General features: G+C 40.9%; 1 protein-coding gene across 1 annotated transcript in view; it reads left to right on the top strand.

Annotated features, from left to right (window-relative positions):
• The first annotated feature begins 1,706 nt into the window (after window positions 1–1,706).
• The window catches only part of PLPPR5 (phospholipid phosphatase related 5), a 44,616-nt gene continuing 18,721 nt past the window's right edge, over window positions 1,707–27,601 (top strand). Inside the window, exons 1-3 of the mRNA XM_063407577.1 lie at window positions 1,707–2,345; window positions 23,150–23,282; window positions 25,493–25,743. Of these exons, the coding sequence (XP_063263647.1) occupies window positions 2,115–2,345; window positions 23,150–23,282; window positions 25,493–25,743 (615 nt within the window). The 5' untranslated portion in view covers window positions 1,707–2,114. The remainder of the gene's footprint in view (window positions 2,346–23,149; window positions 23,283–25,492; window positions 25,744–27,601) is intronic.

Below are 27,601 nucleotides of genomic sequence, written 5' to 3'. Positions count from 1 at the left end.
ATAGCAGAATGCAGGACATTTTATCAGCTGGTTTCTGGAAAAAGATTGATTTTCCTCAATGCAAATTTTTGAAAGAATTATGCCACCAGCATTTCTATGGGGCATGCACTCAAAGAGAACTGAAGAGCTGAGTCTTGTGCTCATTGCAGTCTGGCTGTTGTCTTTTGTGTTTGGATCAGGCCATACATTCTAACAATGAGGGTGCCTGTATGCAGTGTCTGGAATAATGATTTTTATGTGTATGATAACATCTATTAGACTGTGCTTAAGAAATGAGGAAAACAAAATTTGTGCTAGGCAGAATTCACCACAAGATGTCTCATGTCTCACTACAGATTTTTCACAAAGGTAGGAGCTATCCAGCTAAGCCTGGTGAGTGCAGTGCGAATGACATGATTTAGATTCTTCTGGAGAGTGTGTTAAAAGCACATAAAAATAGACTGGATGTGGAATCCAGACGTGAAGAGCATGTTCTTCAAGGGCTGATTAAAAATAAATGCATGGAGACTAACATCACTGAAAATTGAAAAAATTCTCAAAAAAGGAGGAAAATGAACAGTTAAAGCTAAAGTACAACACTGGGAGAATGATTGCTCATTATACAACAGGGTGATCTAATCTGATTTGTTATTTCTTACTGCCATTACTATGTAAGATAAGTGTACTGTAGGGCTGAAGAGTCCATTAAGAGTGTTTTCCACCCTTGTAATATTTGGGGTGGGGTGTATACCTTTAAGTAACTATTTTATCTGCTGGCTCTGGGAATCCAGACTAGAGCCCACACATGCGTGAATCTGTACAAGCCTTGGGCACAGTTGTCTATTCTTATGTGTATTGCTGTATATGTATTTTTAAATAGAGCTCTTTTTGTGTTCCTATGTGTATGACTTCTCTCAGAACTGGTGCAGACTGTCTTCTTACTCTAGGATGTTACTTGAGTGAGGATAATTCAAGGCTAGCAATCAATTTTCTTTATAGCTGTCAAATAAAGCTTTAAGTGCTAATTGTTTTCATAGTTATCCATATAAAAAAGACTGTGTACTTCAATTCCCAGCTTTGGAAGGATTGAGGGATCAGGGTGGATAGTTGTGGGACTGTGGGGAACTTCTACTGTGGCCAGAAATGAGCCAGAGCACAAGTTGATAGTATAAGTGAGATGTATTTCACGTATCTGATGACCCAACCAAGAAGAAATGCTCAGGATAAGTGTTGTGTATTGGCATGTTTTTAATATAAATAAATGCACTAAAGTTATTATTGGGTTGGGGGTATGTTCAGGAATCTAATTTTAAACTTTATGATGTAGTCTTGTTAACATGTAACTACAATGTATCTCCCAAATTGCTGCCATAAAAATGTCTGCCAAACCATTGGGCAAAAATGAAGAATGATTTTCGTATAAAATCACAGAATCACATAAGAATACATGGAGGTGTTTAAGGAAGACTGGATGTGGCAGTTAGTGCCATGGTCTAGTTGATACGATGGGTTTTGACCACAGGTTGGACTCAATGACCTCCGAGGTCCTTTCCACGAACCGATGCTGTGCCTCCGTGACCCTCGTTGAGGTCCTTCCCACCCCGGCCAAGAGTGGCGATCCTGTGCCTGCCCGGGCCCGTCCGAGCTGCGGTTCTTGGCCGTGTCCGGGACGGGACGGGGTGCGGGAGCTCCCCGGGCCTGCCCGCCCGCCGTACAGGTGTGTGTGCCGCTGCAGAGAGGGACCCAGCGTGGCTCCCGCCCCGCAGGACGCGGGGAAAGCGCGGAGGGCTCACGGCCGCGGGGCCGTGCCTCCGGGGGCCGAGCAGCTCCCCTCCCGGCCGGGTCCGGCGCGGCCGCCGCTCCCCGGGCGGGGCGGGGCGGGGCCGCCCCTGCCGCCGCCGCGCTCCGCCCGCCGCACGAGCCGGTGCCGCGCCGGAGCCGCTGCCGGAGCGGCGGGCCGGGCCCCGGCTGCCCCGCGCTGCTCCGTCCTGCCCCGGCCTGGCCGCGCTCCCCGCCGGGCTGACCGCGCTCCCGGCCGCCGCTGAGCCGCCCCCGCCCGCGGTGGATGCCGCCGGGGAGCGGGCGGAGCGCGCCGCCGGGGAGAGGGGCTGCCGCGGCCGCCGGAGCCCACGTACATGCGAGTGCCCTCTCCGCTCACCAGCATGCTTTACTTCCAGATGGTGATCATGGCAGGGACCGTGATGCTGGCTTATTACTTCGAGTACACGGACACCTTCACCGTCAACGTGCAAGGCTTCTTCTGCTACGAGGGCGCGTACCGAAAGCCCTACCCGGGCCCGGAGGACCGCAGCGCCGTGCCGCCGGTGCTGCTCTACTCGCTGACCGCAGGCGTGCCCGTGCTGGTGGTAAGCAGGGGCCGCCCGTGCCCGCACGCCGGTGACTTGTGGGGCTGGGGCGGGCCGGAGCGGTGCCGCGGGTCCCGGCCCGAGCGGTGCCGCCCGCGGCGGCTGCGGGCCGGGCCCGGCGGGCGGGGACCCTCGGCGCTCCCGGGACTGCGGCTCGCCCCGGGGCCCGGCGGGCAGCGCTGCCGGCCCCGGCCCCACCGTGCCCACCGCGCCTCTCAAGTTTATTTTTAGCACCGGTTTATGTAACTGCCAGTGCCTGTATTCCAGCCCCGTGCGACTCCTTTTGGTAAAAAATTCTCTTTTCTTTTTCGAAACGCGCGTCGCTTGCAGATAGATGGGCAACCTGAAGAACACCCGGCTTTTAGCAACCACTTACTGATGTAGGTGGTTACCACTTACCCGGTACTAATTAGAAAACCCCTCTGTCAGTTTTGTTTTCTAAAAGTCAGCTGGTACGTGCAAGGAGCAGTTCTACTTGATTTAGTTGTCTCCATATGTCACAGTTACTGATGTGTGTGCAAACGAACCTGTGTCTCTAATTGAACATGATCTTCCATCAATCAATTTTAAACAGGCGTGTCTTAAAACTGATTTAGTTAATCGATCTTCTTTGGGGATCTTTATTGGAAAACAGCTAAGAGAAAGCTTTTTGGAAAAGCAGTGAGATTCCTTTCAGGCTGTTGAAGGTACTCTTTGTGTTGTCAGATAAGGAGGGCATTAGTATCATTTAGTGATCCCTGGCCATACTGAGGAGGAAAGACCTAGAGGGGAACATTTGACTATTGGGGATAGATGATATATAAATATATCTGGTGCATGCACAGTTACACATACAGAAAGCCATTGTAAAGAGTTGATTTTAATCAACTGCAAGCATTACAATAATTAAAAAATACAATAAGAAGAGGCCTTTTAAGGTAGCAATTTTTTAATGACAATAATTCTTTTTCTGGAAAATGCAACAAAATAGGAGTAGAAAAAGTCTCATCAGGGTAATGCTGTGGTAATCCCAGATACAATTTCTGCTTTTGTAGCATCATGAGATGTCAGATGGTATCAAACATAAAACCTTATGGTCAGGATCAGCCTTAGTATTGAGACTAGGTTCTATTTTAATTTTTTTTTTCTCCCAAGGGATTGAACCTCTTCATTTTGCAGAACCTGTCATGTAGCATTTTGGTTTTGTCTGGATCTTTTGATTTGAATATCAATTACTTGACCACTTTATTTACCTGTTTGTTCTTTTGAACCCCTACATGCTGTTGAGATTCAAAAAGGGGATTTTTGATGAGTTTTTTTGGTGATATTTCTCTGTTGTTGGCATGTGATGTTTGTTTTGCTTTTAATTCTATTTCTTTTATTTGCCTCAGGAAGTTATAAAGATTGTGTCAGATGTTCATGTTAAGCATCTCTTTTTCCTAATATGTGCCAGCAAGATGGATTGGTAGTTTCCATTCATTTCCTGGATGCTAGATGATTACATCAGAGAAATCTCCATGACATTTTGGGTTGGTAGTCTTGTAATTAGCCTTGCTAAAAAGCTAATAATAGAATTTAATGATACTTAACTGTGTTTCATCTCCCAGTCACCAGTCTTTCGGGCAGATGACATGCTTTGGGATGTCAGGGCATGGAAAACCACATTGTAGGTGCCTGTGTTTCACTTTTTAAAGAAGTCTTTTTATTTCCTTTTATTTAACAAAAAATTCAGCTCCTGGGACTCTCATTAATTCAACAGCATTAAGCCCAATAATCAACTTGATTAAATAGATGGATTTTTCAGGTTTCGTATAGAGTTTTGTTCTGATTTGCCTTGGGCAATTTCTCTTGGACTTAGTGTTTACCTGGGATGGCACTTACTCAGTTGTGCAGGACATGTACATTCCCTTTGCTTGTTCTTTTCACTGAAAGGAATGGTGAAAGTAACATTTCTTCACCAAAACAACTTGTATGTTTTCAGTTGTAGAAGGTTTCAGAGATTAGGTTCTCTTCTATTTCATTTGTTTCTTGTCTATGCCATTTTGGACATACATGTTCTTTGTAATTTTGTGTCTGTAAATGAAATATAAACATGAATCGTGTAACGCGGCCATATTTTGGTCTGTAAAGATGCAAATGTAGACTAGTGAAGGAAATGGATTTCAGTGAATGCAATTTCACTTTTTTTTCCCCCCAAAATGAGTATTGTCCTTGAACACAGGATATTAAATACTACGATTTGTGAGGTTTTTTAAAAAAAAAGTCCTTTTTTTTTTTTTCTCCTTGTTTGGTGTATAGGCTTAATGCTCTTTCTGGAGTTTTGCGGCAGAGCAACAGAATCTTTACCTTGGTGTTCACAGCAACTGAAGTTTTTTTGAGTGATGAGAGTTGTTGAATTGGAGCCATAGAGTGCTTCAAGATCAGCCACGTTATCTTGATGTGACTCAATGGCTCTGTTGCATTGAGTTTGAACAAAGTTGCTCAAAAATCATTTTAAAAAGAGTTTTTTAGATGATTTTCCTTTCTACATGCCTGCTAGTAGAAAACTAAAGATGTAAAGTAGCAGTAGCAGGACCTGTTGTGATGAGCATCTCATCAGCAGTGTGTCTGTGGCTGCTGTGAGGCTGTCACAGGGCTGCTCATCCAAACCCCTGTGCCACACTGAGAATGCTGCAGCAGCCCTGAGTGTCAGGCCATGGAGCTGAGCTGAGTGTCTGCTCACAGGGCAGCAACCTGTGTGTGCTGAGACCTGAGTAACAGCCTGTGACATTTGACAGGGATGTTCTGTGGGCACTGTGCTCAGTCTGGAAATTTTCTGGTTAGCCTTTAAAGTGCTGCTTCCTGCTCGTACATTCCTCCAGCCCTGCTGCAGCATTGCTGCCAGGCTTTCATTCCTGAGCCAATCTGCTTCCTCAGCCCATCTGCCCCATGCCATCCAGGGACAGATGCAGCTGGCAAGGCAAGGCACAGGTGCTCAGGAGCGTGATCTGAGAAGTGCAGTCCCAGGGCAGAAGCAGACACTGCTTGCTCTACTGGAATGTTTGGCTTTTTGATGGGGTTTTGGAGTCTTTTTTTTTTTTTTTTTTTTTTTTTTTTTTGTGTGTGTGTGTGTTTTGTTTGCTTGTTGGTTTTTGTTTGTTTGTTTGTTTTGATTTTGGATTTTTGTTTTTGTTGGGTTTTTTGTTTTTTGTTTTTTGTAATTTTCATCTTTGAGTCAAGTGCTCTGATATGGGAAAGGGAAACTGACTGAAGGAAATAAGTTTTGTGCTCTGTACTTGGGACTTACGGGGTTTGTATATCTACAGTCTTTGGTTGAGTAATCACCACGTATTTACCAAATACTTGGTCAGCCCTGACTTGGTGGGCAGGTGGCCTAGCTGATTATTGTATTCTTCTCTCCCAGCTGAACTATTCTATTCTAAGTATCTGATAAGTTGTGTAGAATCCAGTTAGGAGTCAAATTCTGCTACTCACTTTGGCTGTAACACATTTGTTGTCTGCTAAGATGTCTCTGCTTAAAGCCCCTGCAGCTGGAGAACCTGTGGCTGCCCCATCCCTGGCAGTGTTCAAGGCCAGCCTGGATGGGCTTTGAGCAGCCTGGTCTGTGGAAGGTGTCCCTGCCCGTGGTGGGTGGGATGGAACTGGATGAACCTGAAGGTCTCTTCCAAACCATTCTGTGATTCATAGGTATTGCAGCAATTGTGCAGGAAACCTCTAGAGGAATCCAGCAACCTTCCTGAAGGATGAGAGGAGCTGCTTCTTTTCCCCTTTTCCAAATGGTTTCCTCTCATGTAGGTTCCATGAAATGAAGATACATTATAATCTTGGTTTTCTGTGGATTATCTCTAAAGGGTGTAGGCACTGTCTCTTACATGTCAAATCTATACTTTATGAGTTCTTCCACTGGAGAATTTTGAGGGCCCAACCAGTTGCTTTTGTTTAGTCTGTTTTTATAAAAGTGCTGAAAACAACTGCAGCTTAACACATAATAAAATATATGGTCCCTTCTAACATTAGGCTTTTATTTGTTGAAGGTCTCCTAAGTCATACTTTTAGGCATAGGTGAAGTAATGACTTGAATGAATAGATGTGTTTGCATAAGGAGATTAGGCACACAAACAGTAAAATCTTTTTTAAAATGTAGATGAGGTAGAAATTGCAATCAGAAGAGTGGAAAAGCCCTAAGTATGATATTCTATAAGAGAAGGATAAACCTTGGGCAGAGGCAGTGCCCCCGTGGGCTCCCTTTTTCCCCTTTGTCTTTGTGACTCAAGTTTGGAAGAGTACTGCTGGCTCTGTGCTCCCATCCTTTTACTGTCCATAGCACTAATATCCTGAAGTCTCTGGTATACTGAGGAATTCTCAATATGTGGTTTATTTTTTTATTGTTGTTGTTGTTTTGGGGTTTTTTTTAAACTTGAATGTGAAGGTGACAGGTTCTTGACTTGAGTCTATTCAAATATGCAATAAGCATAGAACTGCTAGTTGAGGGCTCAGAGCTATTTAAACCATTTCCCAAAGTGCCAGTTCTTGCTCAGTGGGCTGGTTGCTTTTTTAAACTTGTTATGACAGATGTAGCTTGGGAAATACACGTCAGTCTAATCCTTTAGTTTCCAGTAGAAGTGATTTCTAGAATGGTGAGGCTAGTGTCTCATGTTTTCAGAGTCTATAGAGTGATCAGTTCTGCATTATTTCTTTCTGGTAGGTATTAGTAATTTTGACCTCTCAGATGCTGTGAAGTGCACTCAAGGATTCTTTTAGTGATTGCACATGCTAATATGGATTAATTAAAATGCTAAACTGTTTGAACAATAACATAATATTAGATCTAAGATGTATGCTGATTGTCATATAAAGACCAGGAGGAGATACTGACACATTTTCATTGAGATATGTAAACAGTTTTACTATGCAAATGGTATTTTTATTTCAAAAATACTTGTTTTTATTTCCAAGAAACAAATATATGATTACAGTACTTATCCATAAAATATACACTTCTATTTGCCTGGGTGAGTTCCTAGTATATTGTATTTTCTCTGCAAGCCAACTAACTTGTTTTAGGATAATACTTTTAATGTCCTCACTGAAAAAATATTTGCCATTTAGACATGAAGTATTTCTTTCTCTTTCTCTTTTTTAGTGGACTGGAGGCGTCCAGTAGATTTGGCACATCCCAAACAAGGAATGGATGTCAAAACCCAGACATTCTGCCTTGAGCTTAGCTTTAGTCAGTAACTTTTTCCTTTGAGGAAGAAATTTTGAATCCTGGCAAAAAAAAGACTGTAAAATGAAAGATGTGATATCATTGTTCTTGTATCAAATTTACTGTTTCCCGATGCTTAAGAAATAGCAAGATCATTCTGTGAAAACTGAAAAAGAGAAGCTATCATTAGAAGTATCTGCACAGATTCCGAAGTCTCCTTTCTTCACTGTCTTTACTGCTGAGTAGCTCAAGAGTGGTTGAATATGCAGACCTTAAGGAGACGCACCCCCTGATTCCAGCACACAGATCTAGCTGATGTGCCTGGACACCTTCCATCTCAGTCTTCCTTTCTGAACCTGCTAGTTCCTATTTTCCTTCTGACATCTATGATTCTGTGTGCTGTAGCATCATGGACTGATCAAATTTTATCAGGCTGAGTTCGCAAAATGCTCCTGGCAGGAAGCTTTTAGTTAACCTGAGTAGTTCACTGAAACTGTTCTACTCGTGTGTAACTTAGTGCTCTACATGAGAAAGGGTTCTAGATTGTGCTATCTGGAACAACGAAATACTCAGTTGTCTGTTAGAATGTGAGGAAAAGCATAATCTAGAATTAAAGTCCTGAAAATATTTTCTGTGAATTTGCTGTGCCTCATGCCTGAGCTGTTTCTTCATTCCTCACCTTAGTCAGAAAAAGCCTTCACAAGCGTTCCTTTGATCTACTTCAGACATTATTTTTCTACTTCATGGCTGGTACCAAGTCACTTTGGCTTTGAGAGTATTGGGACAAATTGAAGCACAGGGACATTTGTGAGACCCCACTGGAGTACTGCATCCACCTCTGGGGCCCCCAGCATAATGTGGGCCTGCTGGAGTGAGTCCAGACAAGGATCACAGAGGAGATCAGGGGCCTGCAGCAGGTCCCCTATGAGCACTGGAGAGAGACCTGAGGGTGTTCAACCCAGGGAAGAGAAGGCTTTGGAAGGACCTTAGAACACCTTCCATTACATAAGGGACGCCTACATGAAAGCTGGAGAGGGAATTTTTACAAGGGTTTAAACTGAAAGGGTGTGGATTTAGAATAAACATTGGGAAGAAATTCTTCACTATGAGGGTGCCTGACACTGGAACAGCTTGCCCAGGAAAACTGTGGATTCCCCATCCCTAAAACTGTTCAAGGCCAGATTGGGTGGGGCTTGGAGCAACCTGGTTGCAGGACTGGGAACCAGGTGATCTTTAAGGGTCCCTCCCAGCTGAGGCCATCCTGTGATTCTAAGAACTGAACAGACTTTTTTCCTGCTACTTGAACAAGAAGTGACCTCTGTGCATCCTGAAGGAGATTAAAGTGTTTTGTCATTTCTGCCAGAAAAGAATTAAGGAAGCTTGGTAAATAATGCAAGGATGAACTATTGCCAGCAGCTGTGTTACAGGGCAAAAAATCCCAAGGATATGTAGCAAGGTATTCAAGTTTTCAGTTCTATGTACAACCTTTTGAGAAAGTTAAGGAATTGCCCAGCAAGGTATGAAGTCTATCCTGGCGCTCTTTTTCTGAGAACAATGAACTTTTATTATGATATTTGAACATCTCATGATGCTGTTTTTGATAAGATAGTGATAAAGCAACAGAAGATTTAAGTTTTACATCCTGACTGATATGAACTGGGTAGACAAAGCAGCCTCTGAAATCAAATGGAAATGGTTTTATTTGAGAAACTAATTAGCTAATCAAACAAAATAGTTCCAGGATTATTGAAATACATTATATATCAAGAAGCTAAAGGTTTCTAGCTTCATTCTAGTGCCTTTCTCTTGCTGGCACATTTTTCAGCTGTTAAAACTACATTACTAAGGAATTGCCAGAATATTTTGTTTACTCTCTGATCACATTGTTCTTGCAGGGCTCATTTGGTCCCTGTCATCATAGCTCTGTTTCAGCCTGTGTGCACAGCTGCAACTGCTTTCCTTTATAGGTTTCCTTTTCTGTTCCCACATCTTTGTAGGAAAGATATAGATATACTTGCTGCCTTTTTTTTTTTTTATTATTTTTTTTTTTTAATATGTGAGTGCTGGGGACTTCAGGAAGCCACTTCTTTTGGGAGAAAGAATTTCCTTTTCTGGAGTACAGGAGAAGTGTAAAGCTAAGGGACAGTTTATTTCATGATCTTCCTTTATGAATGGATAGTTGCTTTACAAATTTACTTAAAATAAAATTACTTTCAAATACAAAATATAAATCACACTCTTAGGTCTGCAGTAACTTTGTGTACCAGATGTCAGTATTGGCCTGTTGGGACAAGACGAATACATGATTTGATAGTCTGATGCAGGTTTTATCTAAGCATTAAACCACTAATCCAACAGAGCTATAACCAGGAGAAACAATTAAAAATTCAGAACCACTGTGTGTTTCCTTGGGAATTTTTTTTCTGTCTGTCTTCCTGTTGTGGTGTGATGGCTTACATGAGCGGTGCCTGCAGAAGTTATGTTTGTACTTCCACTTGAATGTATTTCTGCCGTGCTTAGTATGCATGTGATTTACAAACACGAACAATGTCGAGGCCGTATGCCTCATCCTTTGATGGGCTCTCTGGAAGTAAAGTGGCCAGCAGATGTGAACAAGGCAGGCAGGCTTCTGCTTGCAACAGCTGAATGCCTGCTTGTCCTACAAACGGTGCACTTACGTTTAAGTGAGAAATTGTTAATCCAACTAATCCTGCACGATTAAGGAATTTGTATAGTTGTTTGTAATCTAAAATAGAAGGCTTGAAGTAATAATCAGTTTTCCAGCTGAACAGTTCTTGCTCATTGCATATCACGCAGGATTGAGGAGATGGGTGTCCATATGATACATAATAAATGACAGCCAAAGTAGAATACTAAGTAGCTTTAGCTGTGTTTTTCAGCCTTAAAAGCAGAGTGATGTTTAAAAAGCTTTATATGCTCTTGCAGCATCTCTCAGATACACTGAAGTGCATGATGGCCCAGCTTACATCGCACATGGTTTTTAAAGCTGAAAGTCCAGCTGAAGTGGATATACTATATTTCTGGCACTCAAAAGTTGTACACGAAACAGTTGTACACTGTTTTAAGGAGGAATATCTATTGAAAACAAAGTGCTTTGTAGTTTCACATAGTACAATGAACATGGTGTTGGATGGTGACTAGGGAAGCAGAAGCTCTGGGACTTGCTGTCTTTGATGGACAAACTGCCTTTGAAGTGAAGATCACTTCTATTTACCTGTGGATCAGAAATTATTTATTTTCAATATGAAGTGCTAAGAAAACTGAAGTAGAAAAATTACTGTATATATTAAGGCTTTTTAGAATCTACTATTAGTGTAAAAAATTGTTCAGTATAGATTCAAAGCTGATTCCTAATTCTGGATGCCACTTCCTGCGGTATGAAAGCATCATGAAAAACCTTCCTGGTTATACAGTATGAAAACTCGGGTTGTGGGTTCCACTTCTGGTTGCTAGTCTGGACAACAAACAGTTATCTGTAGTCTGTGTGTATTGTTTAAATGCATCATAAATAGCCGTTGTCTAATTTTTATACGTTATATATTTATATAAAAAATTATTAACTGTATGTGCTTGTTAATGTACAGCCAATTATAAATGCAGTATAGCTATGTTTTAGAAATATTCTTTTTCATTCTCTGCTGTTATTACTTCTTGCCTCTCATCCATGTCGAGTCTGTATGAAGGCGTTCAGAGTTTTTAGTTTTCTAAATAATTATTAAGAACAAAGCAGCTATCAAGAACAGAAGTCAGTTGAACAGTATTATGCTATTCAGATTTTATTTTTTTCTTTTTCTATACAGCATATTGAAACACCTGTTGTTTTAGCTTGGTAGGTTTAAAAAGGATCAGTCATACATTTTATGTTTTATTGTTCAAATTTTGAGTGATATCATGAGAATTTCTTTGATCAATGTATAGTTTGGCTCTTTATAAATCAAGTATTGAATATTAGAATCAGTGAGTGGAACTCGGCTTCCCAGTATAGCTATTTTGGGTGGTAATAGGGATTTCTGTGACCTGTCTGTAGCAATTTAGGGCTCAGACATGACTGAATTAATTCTGCTTACAGATTTCTTAATCACGGGTCAGCTGAGCTGCAGTAGCCAACGACATGAACTTGCAGCCTGTGGGGAACATGAGGTGCAGTATTTGAGCCTGACCTGCTTTAATCAAGACTTAGCCTAGGGTGTGTTAGTTTTTTGGGTTTTACAGAAAAAAAGCCTCGTGCACAGGCTGTCCATAACAAGGCTCTGCTGAGAGAGGGGACCTCAGAGCACCTCCTGGCTGGTGCCTGATCTACCAAGTGCAGGTCTGGGCATGAGTTCAGCTCTGTGCAGAACGATGTGTGGACATTCCCAAGCTTTGGCACATACTTAATGGTACTATGATTGTATTTACACAGATTGAGCCTAATGTCCAGAGCCTCTCCAGTGCTCAGTTCCTGCTTTTCCTGTTCCTGTGAGAGCATCCTTGGTCCTGTTGGGTATATCAGGGCTCTGCCATGCGGCCAGGCCTGAGGCTGCTGCCGTCGTGCATTCACACAATGCACACGAGGGTCATGCAAGGCACAGACATGAGCTGAGCATCCGAGAGCCCAGGGGAGGGCTGGGGAGCTTGTGCTGCATTGGGCTGTAGGCCATAAGCGTGTCCCATGTGAATGGTGTGGGGACATTCCAGCTGTTAGGATGGGCCCCTCTGCCAAGTGCTCACGCTTGACTGAAGTCAGTGCTTCAGTCGGTCACGGGGACTCTTTCCAGAGCATTTAGCAAAGGCAGATGAGATTTATAGGCAGATTGACCTTGGGCCATGTGAGTGGTTTGGGGACATCTGCAGCTGGCAGAATGAATGTACAGAGCTGGGCTGTGAGCTCTGTCAGGCTTTGCCTTGGTAAAGGGATCTGACCACTCAAGCGGCATGGACACGGAGCTGTTAATGCCTAGCTGTCAAATGGGACTTGTGAAATTGGGCTTCTCTGTAAAGCACCAGGAGATTTGTGCATGAGCAGTTATACCAGACCTAGATTGTTAATTTGTTATCTTGATATTGTTAATGAATTATCTTGCTATTGATGGAGTTTAATCACATGCTTAAGTGCTATTTGAAATCAAGGCTTTCCTGAGGTGGAATGCTGTGTGTGAGTTTGGTGCTGATAGAATCTTCTTCTGGAACTACATTCATTTTAATAGTTGGAAGTGCAGTTTTATTCAGTATTTCTTTTGTTTCTGAATTGATTATGATTATTGATTATTGTGTTGTTGATTTGGAGTAGATGGAAATCACAAAGCAGAGACTATTTCTTTAAAGACCTAAGTACATTTGCATGTGCAAGTGTGTATGCACAATGTGTTGCCAGAAAAAGTCATCTTTACACAGTTAACTTGTATATGTAGTTTAGTTCACATGTACTTTTAACCTTGAATACCAATGGCAAAAATGTAATGCCTCAAAGAATTGATTCATTTACACCAGAATACTTGTTATGATCACTGAATGTGTGCAAGCACCTTTCATTGCAGCACACTTTGAACTTCTCTTTGTAGTAATTTAAATTGCTTCAATAATGAGATTGCATCCAAGATTGCCTAAAACCTTGTGTTTGCACATTTACATAAAAGTATATATTTGATAAAATAACCTTTATTGTCTTCACAGAGAAGACCAAAAAGCAGCTATTCTAAAGTCTGCCTTGAAGACAGTGTCAGAGCTTCACAAGCTCTAAAAATTTTAGACTCATTCATCCTTAAAACACTTCTCTCACCACTTGAGCTTTTTTCAAGATATTTGATAAAGCCAGCAGCATATTTACTATTATTTTACAGATCCATGCAAAGGAGATGATCCTTGTTAGGGTAAACCATTATGCACTATTTCATGAGTGGAAAGAGGTACAGTCACATATTGAAGAAGAGTAGCTGGGCTTACTTCGGCCAATAGACTTTGCAATTAGTTTTCAGAGTACCATTGCATGTCTTAAAGAGCTGTTTTTATGCTCTGCTGTCTTCACAGTGTACAATCTCCCCTCTGTCTTGTAGGCATTTCCTGTACTAGGAGATTTTTGCTGAAATTTCCCACTCTTGCTACTCCTATTTCAGCTCATTGGCTGCTGTGCCAATGAGGGCACTTGGGACTTCCTCTTAATTCAAGCACTGCATTGTGTAAACTTCTAAACAGGGTCAGACAACATAGTGTTGCCAGCTGCACATCTGCAGCCATCTGGATGTGTGGTAGGAGCAGTAAAATAGACATTGTGTAGCAGAGCTGAAAGAGTGACAAAAGTGATGCAAATCATATTTGCAGAAAACCCACCACAGAGAAACCCACCATAAAGAAAATCCACCATATTTGATCTACAGAATATACAATATCATTATTGAAAAGGTCTTTCTACTTGTGTATTTAGCAAATAAAGATAGATGGGATATGCTGCTGCTGTGCAATGTTTTGTGAAAAAGCTTGCTGGCTAATTCATTCCCATTGCATTCTTAAGAGAAAGGTAAGTAATTATTAAAGCTTCTGGTGCTCATAAACAGGCCCCTACCCCCACTTGTATTCTGTAGATTCTGTTTCTAATAAACACCACTTCAGTATCTTAATTTATTATAATAACATTCTTAAGGAGAAAGAATGGCACACTGTGAAATTACAGCTTTGAAGTCTGAGAGAGGAGATGCAGGGGCAATGGTCCCACATTCTTTTGTATCTGGTCTTGCTAGTTGTTTGAGGTGAGGCTGTAAGAGGCACTTCTGACCTCTTTTCTTTTGGATCCTTTCTCCCTGACCAGCATCTCTAGTGACTGTTCTGAGAATAACATCATGAGTCTGCCTGGTCAGTGAAGCTTGAAAAATTAACTTCTGTAGAGTCAGTACAAGGTGCAGTCTCTACTTAGCTTTTATTTGGTCACTTGTTTCCTGGCTCTCAAAGGCACTAGAAATATGGATTAATACTGACAGGGTTTGTTACTGAGTAGTTTCACTCCTGGTTTTATGCTGAATGTACCTATTATGCACAAGTAACTCAATGTGAGACAGCTCAGAATAAGTCATAGTTTTAGACCAAATGCTTCCATGCATTGGCTTTTGAAGTGTTTTAAATTCATTTTTAATGACACCTGGATTCTTTGCAGTAATGCTTACAATGTAAAGACATAAAGTATATTAGAAGAATGACTTACAAGTTAATATATTCCAGAGTGGGCATTGCATTTTTTTGACTTATCTTTCTGATTTATCTGATCTATTAAACCTCTTTATCAAATATTTGGTACCGCTTCCCTGTAAAATTGGATTGTCTTCCTAGTTTTGTTTTATTATTTTCTTGGGACAGTATTCATAGCTAAGACCTGTTTCTGGACTTTAGATGAGGTATTGCTCTTAACCTCGAGTGCCGTAGTTTTTGCAGCTAATCCAGCTCTGGTTGAAATTAGTGGGGTTACTACCTTTGATTTCAGCTGGAAAAGGTTAATGACCTTAATGTATTTTATTTGTTGGCAATTATACTGTAGCCTAAGGTAATGGTAAAGGAAGAGGTGCTTATACAGAGGCTGTTATTAGTAGGAGTGAAGCTACTTACATTATTACAAAGAGAGCTATTTTATTTTGAAGGTAATTTTAAATAAAAAGCTTAGAATTATTTTATTGAACTGTCTACATAAACTCACCATTATGAATGAAATAGTACTAGTTGATAATAATAAACATAAGTAATAAACCAGTTGTGTGTATGTTTTGTAGACATACGTATTTTGCCACAAAAATCCAGAAAACAATTTTTGTGGAATCTTACAGATCTTATGTACAGCATGTTTTTCTCATAGCTCTGTTAAAACACAGGGTATTTATACTGTTCCAGTGTTTAGTCCTCCGTTTCCCGTTGTTTGATGGCAGTGGCAATTCAGTGAAAGTGGTTTCCTTGAACAGATCTCAGGGATAATATATCTGCAAAACGTTATCCAGCCTTGAGTAGAAGTGAGCTAGGAGTAATACAGTGGGAAAAGCGAGAAATACAGATATTCTCCTTCTTCTGAGCCTCTGAGAACAGTTGGCTACAGTCATATACTGACTGTAAAACCACTACTTTGTGACCAGAATCTTTAAGAGATGCCTTTCATGTGATCAGATTTTATTCAAACAGGGATGAAAGACCGTTTATGCTGAATTTTGCCATTGAATGTTCATCCTGGGTAGAAAAGCGCAGTTGCATAGATCACCTAAGGCTTAAAATACAAAGTAACATTGCTGTTGGAAATGATCTGTGGTGGGGGTCTCGGATGCGTTGGTGTTGTGTTTATCAAGGAATCACATTTTCCATATGCACAGAAGGATTAGGACACCAATCTGCCTCAGCAGACAGAACAATTTACAGTTTTCTTGGCCAGTGAAGAAACAAAGGTTCACCAAGGCCAGGTCAGAAAGAATCACAGTCTTTTCCACTGTCACTTGAAGCCCAATGGAAGACTTCCCTGATATGGCTGAGTGCAGACATGAACATATACTAAATTCTTCTTCTAATAGAGAAGATGAATCACAGAGCTTTGAACATTGTTTTTACTTTAAAAATACCACAGTATTTTAAAGGTTGACGTTAAGTGCTTGAGAAAAATTAAAAATTTTGATGTAGAATTCTTTTTCAAGCTCCTTCATGAAATAATTACATTTCACAACAACCTTTTTCATGTATCCATCAGAGATCGGGAGACTAAAATCAGTTGATATCTGGTCATATTAGAGTTCATTTTCCTAAGGAGGTGTGTGTTTGTATAGTGTGGAGTTTGGAAACTTTTCATAATGGCATCCTTGGTTTTTGTAAAAAGAAAATGAGAACAATGTAAAAACTAAGGATTTCCTATGATATCCTTATCTGGAATATTTGAGCCTAAAGTAACTTAACAGTTTGAAATGTGAATGTATGCCTTTAGAAGGCAGTTTTGAATTAATTTTTCTCCCTTCCCCTCACCATTTACTAGGTTTTTTTTAGATGCAGAGATTTTCTCTAGATTAACAGTTTTACCCTAGGTTTTTTGATATTATTTTTTAAAATTAGAAAAGCTTGATGCATAGGCAAGAATTCTCATGAATGTCTCTTATCTCCTACCTCTTGCAATGTGTTCAGAATACTTGTGCCAGCATTTAGATAGTTTCAGAGCCGGGTGCCAGACACTTGCTGGGCCCCCAGACTGCCACCCTGGCGTTCCTGAGCTCGTTTCCTCACGTCCTGGCCATTTCTGGTCTCCTGCAGAGCTGCAGTGCGGAGCAGCTGCACGTTCCTCCTCTCCCAGCGGTGGGAAAGGTTCGGCAGACGGGAGCAGGAGCTGTAATGGCAATCCCAGCAGTGGAGGGGCTGAAAGCAGAGCTCAGTGTGGCGGGGGAGCGGGGCAGGACGGGCACAGCCCCGGGCCGTGTGCCCGATGCCCTGCCTCGCTCCGGGAGCGCCCAGCGCCGCGCTCGGCCTCGCTCTGCTGGGACCAGCTGTGGGCCGGCCTCTGGTGATGGTGCCAGGCCTTCTCTCAGTTACCTGGGACCAGCAGGCCCGGGAACTGGTCCTGTAAATGACCCTTTACATAAGCAGCCTTCGCTCTGCATTGCGTGAGCTCAGCCCTGGTGCTGCTCTGCGGAGGCTCTGCCCGTTGGACACCACAGATGGGCTCCAGAGATGCCATTGCACACATGATCAATTGCTCAGTTAAGGGAAAAAGGAAGCTCTGAAGACATTCTGTACTTCAGAATATTTCATTTTTTCCCTCTCATGTGGTAATGAATGAAGATAATTCAGTGAATGATGAAGTTGTCCATGTCTCTATGACTATGTGCTCATGGGGTTCATTTCTGGCTTCCTGCTTATAAATGCTTGGTAATTGTGTGCCTCTTGCTTTCACATACCAGTAAAGTCCTTGTGAAGAGAGCAGCCTCTACCATTGTTACAAACTGAGTACAATGTATTAAAAAGGGCAATAAAGAGTATTCCTTCCTGTCAGAAGTAACAGGATGCTACTGTTTAGTAGCATATAGCCATACTCCACCCTACAGAGACATAAGTAAAGCAGATAGTATTTCACTATTATGAATATTAATTATTACCAATTCTATTAAATAGTCATTAATATTAAGTAATAAATATTAATTAAAATATCTGTAATCTTTTACTGCTATTTTTCTTTTGTGAATGGACATGACCAAATATATGAAATTTTAGTATTTTTCTCAAAAAATATGGGGAGTACATATTTTTAAAACAAAATTTACAGGCTCAAAAAGGCTGAGTATTTTTTTCAAAATCTTTCTCTAGAAAAGCAATTTTCTTTTCATATCTTTTCTGTAGACCTTTAGAAGCTTCTGTGCAGTATGGTCCTATATCCCTATGCTGAATGCAAGAGAGGATGTTTTGTGTTTAATCAATACCACACAGATTTACCTAGGATTTATTTTTTCATTCGCTGCAAAACTAGTGGTCATTTGTTACTGTAGAAAATGTACTTCTCTGAAAATTGACCAGGGCATTTGCTGTCAGTTTAAGCAAGCAAGGAGCAATGAGGACAAGAAGAACACAAAGAAAATGGCCTCAGGGGAAAGCTCTGCATAATGAGCTTGAAATTGCTACTGCTGGAAATACTGTTGCTGCTTTTCCTGCCAGGGCTGTCACCTCACTCAACAATTTCAACTTCAAGTGGAGAGCAGAGCTTTACTTTCAGCATCACCAAAGGCCAAGGTTTATGCTGCTGGATTTCCCAAACTCTGAGGCCACTATGCTCATTGGTACATGGATGGCATTTTTAAAGAGGAAATAGGCCGGGAATTGCCCGTGGTCTCAAAAGTTAAAAAGACAAGGTAAAGAGCAGGAATAACAAAGTATATAGACACACCGTATTTTTAGAAGAGTAAATAATTCCAAAGATTTTTAGCTCCATTTTCTACCCTCCCTTCTTGCCTGATAAGGAAGAGTGAGGAAGTTCATTCTAGAGAGAAACACAGAGCTATGGCCTGCCTGAGATGCTCATTCTCCCAAGGTTATTTCTTGAGCATGCTCTCATGGAAGCCTTGGTTACTGTTCAAGTCATGCCTAAATGACTTGAACAACAGAATGAGAGCAGGGAGAAACACAATGAATGAAACTAAGTCAGAAGAGAAATGCACAGTATTGTAAAATGTTCTTCTTAACTTGATGAGTTGAGCACATGGATGAATATTTAGTGGTTTTCTCAATGCAGTAACCACTTTTCAGTGTTACTCATCTATCTGAGTGGTTGCTGTAGTTACAGAAGAACCTTGAGAATTGGCAGGGAGGGAATCGTGTATTCCATGACATTCCCTAGCTTCTCTGAAACATTTCTTGAACATTTGTGTCGCCTAAAGTAGGTGTTAGCTGGAACGGTCTATGACTGTATACATAGAAATTTTTTTCCTAATCCCAAATAGAGATTATCAACCTTGCATTTCAGAATTTATCTTGTTTAACCATATTCATGTGCCCTCAGATATCTTGTCATGTAAATGAATATTTAAGTCTCACTTGAGTCCTGGGGCTTTATAGGGAGTTCCGTGAAATATATGAGAATGTAGGTCATAAAGTAAAACTCATTAGTATTTTAAGAAGTGCAGATTTAAGGTCATTTATTTATATGGGTGCTGGCTGTTGTAAACCCTAGGAGACACTAGGGGAAGTTTGTTTATGGAGTCAGTTTACAGGAAAATCAACAATGTCAGAGCTGCTCTAGCTCTAATATTTGGAATGAGTCAGGCTTGACATTTTGAGTTGAAAAGAACATAGAATTTAGAACCAAGTTAAGAATATACTGGATGGAAGGAAAAATTAGATTTTTAAATTGACATGCAGTGCTAAAACTAGGCACAGCTTGCCTGGATTCAGAAAAATGACTAATACAGAAAAAACCTGGACTTACTTGGGAGGAAGGAATCAGTGTAGGGAATGTATACAAAATGTTATAAGAATCTTGAGAAGCAACAAGGAAAGGGACAGGTATTAGGTGGAAAATAATTTAATTATTATTTTAAATTAAATTTAATTTTTGCAATAAATGCAAAAAATGTATTACTAGTTCAAACACACCATGAAAATCAAACAGCTAATATATTATTATGGAGTTAAGAGGTGAAACAAGAAGAAATATTAATTTTAGATCTCATCCCTCTCAAATTTTGTTCCTGACTGTCAAATGGATTGTCACATCACAGACAGGATATGATTGCCATGGAGATGGCTCCAAGAACTTCTGTAATTTAATTTTTACTGGGTTAATATTTTTTATGTGCTTCCATAAGAGTAAGTGATCATTCTTGTCTTGTTCCTTGTTGTAACACTTATGTACAATGTTTTTATCTAAGGACTCTGCAAGTTGTTTATACACATGTTCTTCAGAGCACTGGAAAGCCTGCACTTTATACTGTTAGGCTTCAGATGAAAATTGTTCTTTTCCTTTTAGTTTATACACTGTAGCTGGATGTCAAAATGGAAGGATGGCCTTGGGCATGGATGGCCTCCCCTGCTTTTAACAACTGCTAAAATATCTGTGAGCTAAGAATTTTAATACATATCTTTGAGAAATTTGTACAGTGATTTAAAGTAGTATGACCCTGTTCGAATAAGGTAAAAGATGCTTCTAATATCTTCTCTTTTTCATTGCAACCATATTTATATACCTGAACTTGTGTAGTTTTGTCCAGGCATTTATCTTGTCAGAACATTCAAATTCTCCATTGCAATCTTTTACTGCCAGTTTTGGAATATTCCAAAAACTTTTTGCCCCTAGACTTAGAGAAGAAGTACACAAATAATTCTGTTAAATTAAACGTCACTTGTTGGCTGGTTTCAGCTTGCATATGCAGTGGAAGGGGTAATGGTGGTTCCTGTGCCAGCAGGAATACAGAAATTGCTCCTTCCAGGAATATACCAGGCATGCAAATTGCTGTAAAGTGCAAGGGTAATATTGCTCTCCTTTTCCTGTGCCCTGTAGAGCTGATTATTGCCAGTGATGCTGGAGAGAAGAAGGGGGAGGAGTTGCACTGGAAGCAGAATTTCTCCTGGGATTTATTGAGATTGAAAAGGATTTTTCTTCCATTTCTTAAACATCAATAGGCTGATTATTGAGATGAGCAGTGCCTGTGCTGAAGAATGGAGGAAGGAGAACAGCTTTAGCTGAGCTGCCAGTACAGAAAAATAAAGAACCTGTATTTATTGCCAAATTCTAGAAGGATTCTATCAAAGTGAATCCATGGAAGCATAGAGATGAATGCCTTGTATGCTCAGTGACTCTGACTACTTCTGACAGTAGAGCTCTAGGCTTTCTGTAGCAGAAGTTTTGTCTTTAGTCTAATTCCACATCCTTCTGACCCTTGCACCTACATGCCCACCCTTAAAGTATTCTTGTTCAGCTAAGAACTTGCTGCTATCGTCGGAACAGAGGGTTTTCCTCATTCAGGTCACCATCAAAGAGAGGAGATGTAACAAGGAAAAACTGTTGGCAGCAGCAAAGATCTAGGTGTAGCCGATGAAGACATTGCTGGAAGTGAGGGTCTCCTTTCCTATAACTGAACAAGCAGTTCTCTCTTTAGTAAAGCCCAGCTTCCCTACCAGCCAAGAAGAGAACCTTTATTCTTAGATCACCAGATTCAGTCTCTTCTCAGAGCTGGAGAATTAAGCTTGCTGGCACTCTTCATGTTCTTGCAAAAGGTTGAGCCCTGAATCTCACAGATGCTTCCTTTATGCTGAATTCTGCTCTTTCCTGGAGTTTCAAAATCTGTGAAAATTTTACTGAAATCTATTGAGTTTGGCAGAAAGAATTAAAGGCAGAATCTGACTCTATTCAGGTTGTACCTAGTCCTTGAGAGGAAAGAAAACCATTACTGTGACTCACAGTAAAATATTAATGTTTCTGTTCTCACCTTTATGAATCACATTAAAACGGATTTTTTTGGTATGTTTTTTTCATGAGAGCTATAGAGATCACTGCATTGAATTCTTCTCATGATTTGGTTGATCTTGAATTCAAGGTTGAGTTATTTTTCATGTATAATGATAATTTCCTAATTATAGATGAAGAAATTCTACTTCACTGGACTGAAAATTTGCTTACATCACAATAGAGAGAGGATATTTGTTAATTGAGGTATTGAAATTTCTGTTTTATCTAAAAACTGCACTAGGACCTGAAGCCAGTCTAAAGTAAAAGATAATGACTGTTTAGGTGACAAATTAAATTTTGCTTTTTTACATACTTGCCTCCAGAGTTATTTTTGTTGCTTGTGCCATATTATTTTTAAGTAACACTTTTCTCCACAATTTAGCCCAAGGGTATCTGCATAATCTACAAACATTGTAGGAAGATCATTAATTGCATCCTTCCTGTTGACAGCAAAATGTGTACGTGAGTTAGTGCCCACAGATTATTTTATTACTTTTGTAGAACTGTTCAGACTTACTGTGATATATGAAAAGATTTATATTTTCCTGTTAGGGCAAAGGTTTAGAAAAACCTCCTCAATTAATCAGATTTGATGACATTATTGCTTGTATTTGTGGAGTATTGAGACTTCACTTTGGTAGTCTTCATTATTGTTGCTCAAAGTGTGATGTACTTGTCAGTAAGCCTTAACCTTTTCATGTAGGTGAGTGGAAGGGCCTTGCCTGTAAGTCCCACAGTGAATCAAGACTAGAATCCAGTGGTCAGTATTTGACCCTTCTGCTCTGCTTTTCAATTACCCCTGCCATAAAGCTTCAGGATTATAGCTTTGGATAGATACCTGCTTAAAGTCGTGGCTCTGGCTATCAAGTCTCAATTCATAATTGTAGTGAATAAATTAAAGGTCATGCTTTGTTGTACAGATAAATACATAACCTAGAGAAGATATTTTACATTCAAAATATTTTTTTTTTCCCATTTGGGGATTTTTATGTTTGTTTGTCAGCTGTTATGTGAATGATATCTAGACATGAGAACTTTATTTATTTTGGTGGAGTGAATGTGAAACAGGCCATTTTTAATCTTAAAATATCAGTGGTGACACTTTGTTCAAAGCATGAGGAACAAAGCTAAAGCCGGACTTCATGAATTCAGCTAGCAAAATGTGACTTGAACCCTGTTAAATACCTCCTGGCAAACCAAACCTCTGATGTGAACAGGAGCTCTGCTATGATTTTGTTCCCTTTCTCTCTACCATAGTCCAGATTTTAAAGCTCAACCCTGCTAAGTGCTGGGTGTCAGTGAATGCTGTGTGGGAACTGAAATGTTCAACATCCTCAGGATTAGGCCTTTCCTTTGGTCCGCATCTTGTGCATTCTGTGATCTGTTCTTGAGCTAATAGATTTCTTTCTCTTTCCCCTCATCCTGAAAACTAGGTTATGTTATGTCGACTACAAATCCTGGTTGTAATAATTTATTCTCTTTTAAGGCAAATAAAGTAAAGCAAGCCATAAGGCATATTTCCCTCATAAGAAGATTAATGTACAGAACTTGACTCACTTATGCTGTCTTTTGTGCTGGTTTGGTCTTGTGTCTTTAAGATGAGATGTCTGCCTCTGTAATATTAGTGTATTTTACTTGCTGTAATCTGATGCATCGTTTCTCTCCCCTCTTTTCTCCTCCCCTAAGATTATCGTTGGAGAAACTGCAGTCTTTTGTCTACAGTTAGCTACAAAGGATTTTGAAAACCAAGAGAAAACAATATTAACTGGAGACTGTTGTTATATAAACCCACTGGTGCGCAGGACCATCAGATTCCTTGGTATGAGCAAAATTACTGCTTTCATTTTCTGAATGTTGACAATGATCAATTATGTCTTAATTTTGACCTGGGGAAAATATTCAGATAACGATATAACATTTCACGTGTAGTCATAACTCAGGTGCAGTTTTCCTTTTAGGTAGCAAATGAAGCATTTTGGAAGTTTGGATTAAAAAACAGTTGCAGAAACAGCAGTGAAAGTAGAAGAAACTGGGACCACTAGGGGGGAAAAACAACCAGGAGGCCTGAAGTGGGGTGAAGTGGAGAAAGGTGATGTCCTTGTGCCATATCTATAGCTGGTAGTAAACACACACAGCCCCCCCAAAGTTGAAGACATTTGGGTATAAATGTGTGTTTGAAGCCAAGCCAGTTTAGCTGCTTCCTTAGCCTGGGTATTGTATTATAGTCTCTGGCAGAAAACTGTTTCTTCAGCAGAAAAAATCCATGCTGCATTGGTTTTGGCTGAAGCTCTTCCATTGACTTTAGCAGATATGAGATTTCATCTTTTCTACTTAGCTTGTTCTAAATGTATTTGGAGGGAGAAATCCCACCACTCAAAATGTATATTGAACATTTCCAGATGTTGCTTTTTAATACATGTAGGGATGCCATAGCAGGGCTCAATTCTGCTGTTTGCTTCTCTCTCACGGTTGCATCTGAAGGAAACAGCTGGAGGACCGAAGCCTTGGGGCAGCTAATCCTGCTGTGTGCCCCAGTCTCAGGGGGAGGGAGGGCATGGGCAGCTGTGTCTGTGTTTGCAGTGTTTGTGTAACAACAGTGCCTGCCTTCCCAGAGTGTGATCGCTCCGGGTAGGGAGACTGTCTTCTATAGGTCTGGAGGAGGTGGGGAGTGATGGTGAGCTCCTCCCACTCCAGTTCCTCTCTGTGTAGTCAATGCCTGAGTTTTCTTCCTACTAAGGTCCCTTCCTTCCTCACAGAAGCAAAAAACAATTGGTAGAGATGGCAGAAGTGGACAAAGGCCTCTCTGCTGTTTCAGCAGATGAGGCATCGCTGCCCTTTATGTCCCCCAGAGTGGTGTGTCCACCTGTGTGTGCAGTGCACACCCTTGGGACTGGCTGAAAGGCCCTTCTGTGAAGTGACATGGCCAGGCACAATGTGCTGCTCACCACAGTCTAGCATCTGGGGAGGAATTAGCATTGGTGTGACATGGCTGACCAGCCAGGATCCCAGAAATCACCCCTGGTCCTTAGCTTTGCTAAGAAAAATACATGACCCGCATAAATGCATGTTTCTGTGGAATTACATCTGCTGGGATGTTGATCCATTAAATTCCTCATAGGGCCCCATGAAATTGGGAAATTTCCCAGAACTCACCCTATATTCATAGTGAATTGCCCGTGGAAATACAGGAGGAAATCTATAGCTCAGGTGGAATTGGAACAAGCACCCACTGGCTTTGCCTGCCGGTCAGGCTGCTGTGCTTGCATGTTCTTCCAGAGCTCATTTTCTATTTACAAAAGGATAGAGAGGGACCTCCGAATAGCAGAAATCTGTATTCTTTTAAGTAATCAGATACATGCATTTACATTCTAATGAATGAGAACATGTGCTTAATGCTTTGCTGGTATGTCTGATTAAAAAAAAAACCTCTTTAGCATAAGCAGTTCCTCAGATACAAAAATCTTTAGCTCACTGTGTTGATACTGTGATAAATATGCTATGCATGGAGATTTACCCAGTAGCAGGCAAATGAAGACAACTGGTACATGGCAATATTGAATTATTCAGTACTTCAGATTCTTCACAGCTGCAAGGAGGAAAAAAAAAAAAAGTTTGTCCAGTTTGTGTTATGACTTCCCAAGTTGCTTCTCTATCAGGATCTCACCTTGGTTTTCAAGCAGATTTATAGGGTGAAGAATTTCCCTTGTCACTTCTGTTCAGTGAACATGGGCAAAAGTTAGGTACCAGTGAAGCCAGCTACCCCAAACAGGGGATATGCATGGCTACGGGGCTGGGAAAGCAGGCTGCTTGCACAAGGGGTGAGTGTTCCTCTGAAGGATTGGAAAGGCACCAGGTGTGTGAGTACACTGCAGTGTTGCTGCAGTTTTGTAGGGAAACAACCATCTCCGTGGTCTTTAGGGTACAGTACATGGAAGGGTGTCTCATGTTCCTGAATGGAAGAGGCTGGTGTATTGCTGTGATAAATACTGTACACTGTCAGGAAATTTAACTCTTTGTTTCCCTCTTTAGGAATTTACGCATTCGGACTGTTTGCTACGGACATCTTTGTAAATGCTGGACAAGTAGTAACAGGGAATCTTGCACCCCATTTTCTTGCACTTTGTAAACCCAACTATACAGCACTTGGATGTAAACAGTATACACAATTCATCAGTGGGGTACAGGCCTGCACTGGAAATCCAGACCTTATCATGAAAGCCAGAAAGACTTTCCCATCCAAAGAAGCAGCACTAAGCATATATGCAGCTATGTATCTGGCTGTAAGTATATTATTTTATTTAATATCACCATATTTTTGAGAGCAAATGGCTGGCACTGTGAGGGGGAGGAGGGAGGAATGGGTAGAAGATCCAAAATTGGTTGATTTTCTACATGCAAACCTTCTGTGAAAATGATTCATTGGCCTTTATTCTGACAAGGTGTGGTGATTTCTGAGCCTTGAAAGCCAAGGCAAAGCTAAGAGAGGGCAGGTTGTCCATAGAGGGTTTGGTTTACTTTCTCCCCATTTCCAGAGTGTGTGGGACAATCCTGCATGCTCAAGAGTAAGGGTAGGCATTTCCTCTGACTGGTAGTGGTACCTCTCTGTGTTTTAACGCAGTGCAGATCAGTAGAATCACACATGGCCATATTCTTTGGTGAGGTGAGGCAGAAGGGTGAGCTATATGTATGTCTGATTTCTGCATGTTTCTAAAGATTCCTGTGTGTCTTTTGGTAGCAGAATTGGTATTTATAGGTACCTCATGCAAAGTCAGTTTGGCTCTTATTATGCAATAAAGTGGTCTACAAGACAATCCACGCTTTTTTCCATCTCTCCTCCCTTTTACAGGGAGTGATGAACGGCACTGGGATAAAACCTGGTGTTTACTGCCTGGATCAGAACTGTTGTATGGGTTGTGGAGGGGCAGGGGAGAGGAAGAGTCACCATTTAATCTCACTCAAGTAACTCTGGCTTAGTTTGGAGTGCTTCTAGCCTTAAGCAGGAACAAGCACATCTTATTCCTTTGGTGAGGACAAGTTCTCCCAAGCACATGCCTATGGGAATGTCTTACCTGGCCTGTGCTGGTCATCACAGCCCTCTGCAGCCTTTGGATGAGCCCAGGGCTGCCTTCACAGTGTCAGTGGGAGACCAGGCAGGTGAGTGTCCCTTTGTGCTCACTGCAGGAGCCAGCCTTTGCATTCCCTCAGTATCTGAGCAGTGGCTGCCCACAGGTGTGTGTGTATGTGTGTATGTGCACATGGAGATGTACGTGTGTGCCAGTGTGGGTTGCTTTTGAGCACACACCAAATGAGCCAGCTTTTAGTTTCTGATTATCTGGAAACTGGTACTGGACAAAGATCCCAGCCCCATCCACAGACAGTGTGTCAACTCAGTGCTTCTGCTCAGGGTTTTAGAACCAGTTGCTTAAAATGTGCAGCACTGATGGTAACATTTACCAGGTTCCCTGTGAGTAATGTCTGTGTAAGAGATGTTGATCATCAGTTAGTGCAGGCAAGTGTTTGCAAATAAGAGATGAACAATAATATTCTGTTCTAACTTGAGGCAAGTATAAGTCTTCTACTAGTATTGTCTTTATTTGGGGAGATATCTAAGGATGAAACACTCTAAATTTGATGCAAGCTATTTTAGAAAATACTCAGAATTTTTCATTTTAATTGCTCCTATTTTTCTCATCCATCTGTAAAGTTGGATTTCCACTGTTGCCATGAGTCAGAGTAACTAGGAAACCAGCTATTCAGCTACTGCAAAGAAGAAAGTAAAATAGTATAATACATTTTAAAAACAAAAAGTAGACATCGGTAAGGTTTAATACTGAATATAAGTGGCCTTTGACATAAGCAAGAATACTTTATGCAAACCTCGTCTGTGATCAAAATACAGTTAGCAATATAAAAAGTTAAGGGTGCTGAGATTCATTTCATTACTATTTGCTCTTCCAGTAACTATAGAAATGAATATATCCTTTGTCATTACTGTACTGCTGCATGGTGTTTGACACTGCTATCATTTAACTAAAGCACTGTAAACTACTCTCAGGACTTCAGAGTTCCTATAGTAGCTCCTGTTACAATATTGGCAGGTTTGTTGTTTTGGTTGTTTTTTCTTAAATTGTATTGCAT

The sequence above is a fragment of the Prinia subflava genome, chromosome 10, assembly GCF_021018805.1.
Source record: "Prinia subflava isolate CZ2003 ecotype Zambia chromosome 10, Cam_Psub_1.2, whole genome shotgun sequence".
NCBI lineage: Eukaryota > Metazoa > Chordata > Aves > Passeriformes > Cisticolidae > Prinia > Prinia subflava.
Note: the sequence above shows the minus strand (reverse complement) of the source record. Positions and strands in the feature narration are given on the sequence as shown.